This window comes from Babylonia areolata, chromosome 1 (assembly GCF_041734735.1).
Source record: "Babylonia areolata isolate BAREFJ2019XMU chromosome 1, ASM4173473v1, whole genome shotgun sequence".
Lineage (NCBI taxonomy): Eukaryota > Metazoa > Mollusca > Gastropoda > Neogastropoda > Buccinidae > Babylonia > Babylonia areolata.
The window spans coordinates 9,175,631-9,184,737 of NC_134876.1; the positions used below are offsets into that span (position 1 = coordinate 9,175,631).

Consider the following 9,107-nt stretch of genomic DNA (forward strand, 5'->3'; position numbering starts at 1 on the left):
TGACCAGACAGACGTTCTACTTCTAATCTCCCCTTTCTATTCCCCTCCACATTATCCACGTTGACCAGACAGACGTTCTACTTCTAGTCTCCCCTTTCTATTCCCCTCCACATTATCCACGTTGACCAGACAGACGTTCTACTTCTAGTCTCCCCTTTCTATTCCCCTCCACATTATCCACGTTGACCAGACAGACGTTCTACTTCTAGTCTCCCCTTTTCTCCCCTCCACATTATCCACGTTGACCAGACAGACGTTCTACTTCTAGTCTCCCCTTTCTATTCCCCTCCACATTATCCACGTTGACCAGACAGACGTTCTACTTCTAGTCTCCCCTTTCCCCTCCACATTATCCACGTTGACCAGACAGACGTTCTACTTCTAGTCTCCCCTTTCTATTCCCCTCCACATTATCCACGTCGACCGACGTTCTACTTCTAGTCTCCCCTTTCTATTCCCCTCCACATTATCCACGTTGACCAGACAGACGTTCTACTTCTAATCTCCCCTTTCTATTCCCCTCCACATTATCCACGTTGACCTGACAGACGTTCTACTTCTAGTCTCCCCTTTCTATTCCCCTCCACATTATCCACGTTGACCAGACAGACGTTCTACTTCTAATCTCCCCTTTCTATTCCCCTCCACATTATCCACGTTGACCAGACAGACGTTCTACTTCTAGTCTCCCCTTTCTATTCCCCTCCACATTATCCACGTTGACCAGACAGACGTTCTACTTCTAGTCTCCCCTTTCTATTCCCCTCCACATTGTCCACGTTGACCAGACAGACGTTCTACTTCTAGTCTCCCCTTTCTATTCCCCTCCACATTATCCACGTTGACCAGACAGACGTTCTACTTCTAGTCTCCCCTTTCCCCTCCACATTATCCACGTTGACCAGACAGACGTTCTACTTCTAGTCTCCCCTTTCTATTCCCCTCCACATTATCCACGTCGACCGACGTTCTACTTCTAGTCTCCCCTTTCTATTCCCCTCCACATTATCCACGTTGACCAGACAGACGTTCTACTTCTAATCTCCCCTTTCTATTCCCCTCCACATTATCCACGTTGACCTGACAGACGTTCTACTTCTAGTCTCCCCTTTCTATTCCCCTCCACATTATCCACGTTGACCAGGCAGACGTTCTACTTCTAGTCTCCCCTTTTTTCCCCTCCACATTATCCACGTTGACCAGACAGACGTTCTACTTCTAGTCTCCCCTTTCTATTCCCCTCCACATTATCCACGTTGACCAGACAGACGTTCTACTTCTAGTCTCCCCTTTCTATTCCCCTCCACATTGTCCACGTTGACCAGACAGACGTTCTACTTCTAGTCTCCCCTTTCTATTCCCCTCCACATTATCCACGTTGACCAGACAGACGTTCTACTTCTAGTCTCCCCTTTCTATTCCCCTCCACATTATCATTATTAATCTGCTTCCTTTTTATTGCTGCATGTGAATATTGTGAAGCACTTAAGAGCTAATGGGAAAGCTCTGTATATGAAATGGCCAATTATCTTTGTTATTGTTATCATGATAAAATATGATCATTATCATCATCATTACTAACATTGTTATTATCTTTTATCATTATTGTTGTTATCATTATCATCATAATCATCATCATCATTGTTGTTGTTGTTACTAGCAGTAGCAGCAGTAAATTATGTAAGAACAGAAATAGGGATGATCGAGGGATGGGCTGTCACCACACACACACACACACACACCACACACACACACACGCACACACACAAGTATCCACCTAAAATTCCACAGTTAACTCATCACAATCAATTGTACTGGTTATAAATACTCATAAAGCCTGTAACTTGTTTCACACCTACGTCTGGCGTTTTCTTTAATGATACAAGATATCACAACCCATTAACTGGATGGAGGAAATTATATTTGAATATAAACTCCACTTCCACTTTCTACATGTCAGTACAGCTCTCAGCTGCTCCATAGAAAGCTGGATCTCTTGGGGTGGTAGACAGCGTGACAAGAATAGTGGTAATGATGCCCGCTCACGCCCGAAGCATCATTCTTAGGGGGAAATGACAGTATATCAACGGGTTCCTGCTATTTCCTGCTATTCAGGATAGGAGAAGAGGGGAGAGTATCAGTGTCTTTGGGGAAAGAGAGTAAAAAAAAAGAAGAAAGTATTATGTATTCTTTGGTCAGCAAACAGACATTCATTTAAGGAAATAAAATTAAAAGAAAAAATTACCCCCACCTAACTCCCGGAATAACCTTTACGCCTAAAAGAAAAAAACAAAAAAAGAAAACAAAAACAAAACAAAAAAAACCACCCGCACAACGTGCACTCACTTGTCGATTATGTACCTGTCGTTGACAAAACAACACACAGGGAGCTCTGTTTACAACATCCACGCCCCCACCACACCCCCCTCGCATCCATGCTCCCGTCCCCCCACGCCAACTCCCCCCCTCCCCGGCCACATTCTTTGCCTTTCTACTGAGGAGGAGAAGGAAAGAAACTCCCTCTCTCCCCCACACACATATAACACACACACCACACACACACACTCACGAACATCCATCCATCTATCTATCTAATGTTTACTGGGATATATATATATATATATATATATATATATATATATACACACACACACAAAACACACGCACCAGTGAAACAAAGTGACAAACACACACACACCAGTGACACAAACACACACACACACGCGCGCACACACACACACAGACACCAGTGACAAACACACACACACAACCAATCACACACACACACACACACCAATGACACACACACACACCAGTGACACAAAGTGACAAACACACACACACACAAACACACAAATACACCAGTCACACACACACACGCGCGCATATGCACGCACACGCACACACACTCAACAGGAAAAGGTATGGAGGAGGCCGTCGAGGGGCGGGAGGGAGGCGGCAGGAGGTGGAGCAGGGAGACGAGGAAGGGAGAAAGAGAGGACAGAGAGAGAGAGAGACAGAGAGAGAGACAGAGAGGGGGGGGGGGGCGGAAGGGGAGAGGAGCAATAGAGCGAAAATCCCTTAGGAAACTTTTCTAAGCTCCTGTCTGCGAACAACAGAATTTCGGGAGGAGTTGAAGAAAAAGAAACAGGGGGGAAGAGATAGATAGATAGAGAGAGGGAGAGAGAGAGAGAGAGACAGACTGACAGAGAGAGAGGCAGGATGGAGAGAGGGAGGGAGGGAGAAAGAGAGAGAGAGAGGGAAAAAGATAGCAAGTCCACCACTGACATTGCAGAGACATCAAATCAATGGTGTATTCACAAATACATGTTTAGGAAGACGCATCGACACAGACACGGACAGACAGATAGACACGCGCGCGCGCGCGCGAACACACACACACACACACACACACAGGCACATCAAGCGATCTATACATACAGCATTCAGTTAGCGCATGTCTAAGGATCGAAGTGGATGAAAAAGCTGCCCCCCTGGCGTATAACTTAAGTAAGTCTGCGCACAGAAAACTTCACTTAGCTGTGCAAACCAAAAGAACACCCGTGAGAGAGAGAGAGGGAGTTGGGGGGAGGGGGGGGGGAGGGAGGGAGAGAGACAGAAACAGAGAGAGAGAAGGAGAGAGACAGAGACAGACAGACAGACAGACAGTCGAACATACAAAGATGCCTCTTGGTACCCTGTTGTAGTACACAGCCCGTATGAAATAACAAATGTACACACGACGGAAGGGAGAGAGAGAAAGAGAGGGACACACACACACACACACACACACACACACACAGAGTGAGACAGTAAGAGGTACACGGATAGAGAGATTCTCTCTCACACAGTCTCATATCACGAAGTGAAAAGACGTTCAACTGAAGACGGACAGAGGAAAGAACAAAGAAGACTGCCGCCTCTTTAGTCCTCGCGCTAGGAAAAATAATATACTCACGCATAAAATATCAACAATAATTCACACATGTTTTGAAAGGCAGACATCGACCTATTTCAATCGATGAGAACAGGAAAGGTGAAAAGAAGAAGGAAAAAACAAAACAAAAAAAAACAAAAAACCAACCCACAAACCCCCCTCCCAACAAAACAGAACAGTAACTCGGGTTTTTTCTATCGAGGGTAAAAGGAAAATCTACCAGCTTCTGTTCGCCATGTCCTCACAAAAAAACCTTGGAAAATAGAAGAAGAAGAACCTACCAGCTTTTCACCACAGGATGTCCTCACAAAAAAGCTTGGAAAACAGAAAAAGAAGAAGAAGAAGACGATGACGATAGTGATGAAGGAGGATGTGAAAAAAAAAGAAAAAAAAAGAGGAAAAGGACATAAAACAACATAAAAATCCCATCAACGTTAAGACATTGTTCACAACCATCGTATTTTTAAGAAGTGAGAAACAAATCTGGCGAAAATGGAAGAGAAAAACTCAAAGCAAAGATAAATGTTTCTCAAATCTGGGGGGATGGGGGAAGATGGAAAATCGAAAACAGCCAGACATATCAACTTTTAAACATTACATAAATCATGTCTTGAAAGAAAAAATGAGAGAAATAATATGATTTTTGACTCACTCGTGTAAACAAAATGAGTCTATGTTTTAACCCGGTGTTCGGTTGTCTGTGTGTGTGTGTGTGTGTGTGTGTGTGTGTGTGTGTGTGTGTGTGTGTGTGTGTCCGTGGTAAACTTTAACATTGACATTTTCTCTGCAAATACTTTGTCAGTTGACACCAAATTAGGCATAAAAATAGGAAAAATTCAGTTCTTTCCAGTCATCTTGTTTAAAACAATCCTCTGGAAAAAAGAAAAAAAAAGAAGCCTAATTATATGCAAACTGTATTTACTGTTATATTTATATTTTTTGTATTCTCTAAACTTGGCACTTTGATCTGAAAGCAAAACCAGAAATGAGATATAGATTTCTCTGGTAAAGAAATAAAAACAGTACAAACCGTGATAGTAAAGAAAATCCAAAAAAAAAAAAAAAAAAAATATTTTTTGGGGGGGTACTTGCGATGATTTGGGAGACAGAGATGGAAAAAGAGACAGAGCTGAGGGCCAGAGGATGGAGGATGGGGATCAGACGGGAAGGGAAGGGGGAGATAAAAAATCAGAGAGAGAGAGAGAGAGAGAGAGTCCATGAGTCCATTCACGTGTTTGGACCATTGTGTACAGGTAGATGAAGACTATATCACACACACACACACACACACACACACACAACACACACACACACACACACGCGCGCGCGCATACACACACGGAAACTGAACTCATGTCACACTACTGAACTGTCGTCACATACACACACACACACACACACACACACACACACACACCCGCGCGCATACACACACGGATACTGAACTCATGTTACACTACTGAACTGTCGTCACACACACACACAAAGAACCCTGACATCAGTAACTACATTGTTTACGCACTACAACCGAAACTGACATCCTTTACGCACTACAACCGAAACTAAGCTCACATCCACCGCACTCCCTCGCCACCCCCCCCCCCCCCCCCTCCCCAGTCATTCACCCAAGTTGCATGAAAGCGTGCAAAGTAAGCGTGCGTACGTCCGCGTGAGTAAAGCAGAACTTTTCAGTGTGCGCCGCGTCCCCATCACGTGGTCTTTTTTCTTTTTTATTTTTTAACTAGAAACAATGAACTCAACATCCGAGCAACTTCTGGTGACTCACAAGCGGAAGAAGAAGAAAAATACCCAAACGAAAATACGTACATACATGATATTGGGAACGAGAAAGCGCGCGTGCATGCATGCGCGCGCGCGCGCGCGTTTCTGTGTGTGTGTGTGTGTGTGTGTGTGTGTGTGTGTGTGTGTGTCGTTCAGGCTCACAAGAAGTGTGAACTCATCGATTGTGTTTATACTTTATTCATATAAATCGGATCTCGGATCTCGAAGTCGTTGCACATTATATTTACGATTTGTATGTGCTGCACTGCTTGCAAATTAGTGAGGGAAATCTTATTTTATTTTATTTTTTTCTTTCTTTATCTCAATACATAAGACAACTTACTGGCATATCGTAAGCTGAAACTGATTAGATTCAGCATTTGAAAAGTAAAAGTATCTCTCTCACACGACAGTCTTGTTATTACTATCACGATGGGATCATAGAAAAAAAGTATTAATACTATTATACTGTAATATGTACTTTATTTTAAAATAATAAATCAGTATAATTTACATATCTATATTGCGTGTATTGCTTAAAAAAAAACAACATTCTTACAATAACGTATTTTACACGTACGCGAGTACACGTCATCACACCCTACCCGTGTGTGTGTGTTTGTGTGTGTGTGTGTGTGTGTGTGTGTCTGCGCGCGCGCGCGTGTGTGTATGTGCGCGCGTGTATGTGAGACATCGAAAAGTTGAAACACGAACACACAGAGAGAGAGAGAGAGAGAGAGAGAGAGAGAGAGAGAGGGGGGGGGGGGGGACGGGGGGGGGGGGGGGTTAATCAACTGGGGATAGCAACTGTCGCTGACGGAACAACAAAGAAGACAAATGTGCCCCCAGTTAGCTTGAAAACACATACCTCGTTATTTACACGGACAGATCAATAATGAGCTCATAGGCACAGCATGACTTTGTGAGGACTCTTTTTTCACTCTTTTTTTCCCTTTCTTTCTATCTTGTTCAGATCTGTATGATGCCACCAGTTCAACGTGTACAGTTTGGCCCACATCCCAACACGGGCAGTTTGTTTACAGCTGTCAAGTTCACCATTACATTATCATTGCTCAGCCAAACTGCACACACAAATATATTTCTACGACAGTTAACTTACTGAACTCTTAAAATGATTCTGAGTCCGATGATTCACAACGAACTCACTTTTTTCTCAGATTGTCACTCACCTCGCCGTTTGAACAATTTTCTTTGTTTTCCGCGTCAGGACTGACACCCCTTCTGCCATTCAACTGAAGGGAAGAAGTTTGTGTGCCTGAACACTCCTTCACCGGGAAGTCTCTTTTTCCATCACAGTTATACATTTTGTACATCTTTTCATCCAGATTGGGCAGCGGGGTTCCGACAACCTGCGTTCCACTCTCCGCCATGTTGACCCAAGCAATCACACACGCGTTTTGGGGATCAAGACCGTTGAGAGAGCTGTCCCGCTCTCAAGCCCGCACACGGAACATCTAACTCCACTGAAACCAAGTCGCCAAGAGCCGTTAGTAAGCACACGTTTCCGCACAGCTGCATCCGCTCTCTTATCAAAGCCCGTGTGAGATGGGGTTGATCCACTCGGGTCATCGGTTCCGCGAAGTCAAGTTCACTCACGTAAGTAAGTAGAAGACTGGCCCGACTCCGTTTTTGGCAAGCCGTCCCTTTGACGAAGTGTGGAAACAATGCCCGGATGTACGTAGAACCAAAAAAAGAAAGATGACGGCTTTTGTTTTCTATGGAGACCCTGTGCCCACCTGCCTGTCCACAGGTTGTGATTGGCCGTGCCGACAGATCGATCCCCACCAGCCACTGACTGTCAGGCCTGCTGCTGTCGTGTGTCTTCCCTTCGCCGCCGCCGCACGCTGCTCACGGTGCCGACAATTCGGGAGGGCTCAGCCGGGTCTACGAGGCCTGCAATGGGCACTGTGATACCTCCACTGTTCAAAGCCCGTGTCTCTCATAGCACACACACACACACGCACACACACCACACACACACGGGTTCCAAGGTCTGTGCAGGACATTCTACCAGTTTTTTTCTGCCGTGGCCTTGTCTGATTTCTATCAATATTGCTGACCGCCCCAAACTCGTCCCTTTATTGTGGTTGGTGACATTGTCGAGCTCGTCAGTTTTCTGCTAAAAGACACAAACTGTCACGTTAGATTCTGATCTAACCAGCTTTCACTGTCACAGTTCTGTACTTAAGAAATAAATTTATCAAGGGAACGCGTCGGAAACAGGGTTTTAATTCAACTCGACGTACCCTGTCTCCAACCAGACTTTATCGCAAGCTAGAGATAATTTGTCCTGTTAGATCCAGATCTATTCTCTTTGTCTGTCCTTTTGTCTGTCTCTGGGGCGAGAACGAACGCTTGTGTGTGTGTGTGTGTGTGTGTGTGCTCACAACACACAGATCTACCTCTTCTACTTTGGTTTATCCCTCAGTCCCGAAATTTGACGCATTATGCACTCAGCAACAACACATGCATATGCATATTCTCTCGCGAGCACGCATACACATAGTGATACAATTTGCTCACTAAATGGCACGAGTGCTCACATCTCTGTGTGGTCTCTCTCTTTGTGTGTCCTGTCCCCGTCTCTTTCTCTATCTGTCTCTCTGTCTTTCCTATATCTGTTTCTCTTCTCCCCCCCCCTCTCTATGTATTTCTCTGTCTCTTCATTTCTTTCTCTCTGTCTGTCTTCGTGTGTGTCTCTCTCATTCTCTGTCTCTGTCTGTGTGTCTGTCTCTCTCTGTCTCTCTGTGTCTGCCTCTCTCTCCGTCTTTCTCTTTTTGTCTGTGTGTCTGTCTGTGTGTCTGTCTCTCTTACATCTGTGTTTTAAATTTTATCATTACTTTTCTGTGTTAATTTTACTTGAATCATTCATGTGTAGCATTCATGCTGGGGCTTTGTTGTTGTTTTTCACTTGGTGTGTGTGTGTGTGCGTGTGTGCGTGCGTGCGTGCGTGCGTGTATATATATATATATATATATATATATATATATATATATATATATATATATATATATATATATATATGTGTGTGTGTGTGTGTGTGTGTGTGTGTGTTACTCGCTTCCGTTTCGTACAGATGTGAGCGATGTTGTGTCTCTCAGTTTGACGCTGTGTTATACTTGTACATTATACATGTATTAAGTATTAAGTGTAACACATTTATATACGTACATGTTTGTGTGTCTCTTAGAACAACGGCAGATGTGTAAGTCGGCCAAAGTGCTAATGTCTTCACCGTTGGAAAATAAAGATTCATTCATTCATTCATTCTCTCTCTCTCTCTCTTGCTTTTCTCTACACATGCTTGTGTAATTTTGACGTTGGTGTTGTGAATTGACTCTCGCTTCTTTCTCTCTTTTTTTTTCTC

General features: G+C 44.1%; 1 protein-coding gene across 4 annotated transcripts in view; it reads right to left on the reverse strand.

Moving 5' to 3' along the window:
- LOC143277413 (RNA binding protein fox-1 homolog 2-like) overlaps nt 1-7,496 on the reverse strand; it is an 85,439-nt gene extending 77,943 nt beyond the window's left edge. Inside the window, exon 1 of one of the 4 annotated variants that reach the window (XM_076582482.1) lies at nt 6,910-7,496. In XM_076582482.1, the coding sequence (XP_076438597.1) occupies nt 6,910-7,110 (201 nt within the window). In that variant the 5' untranslated portion in view covers nt 7,111-7,496. The remainder of the gene's footprint in view (nt 1-6,909) is intronic. The other 3 variants (XM_076582252.1, XM_076582417.1, XM_076582337.1) reach the window with 3 other exon arrangements.
- Nucleotides 7,497-9,107: the final 1,611 nt, after the last annotated feature.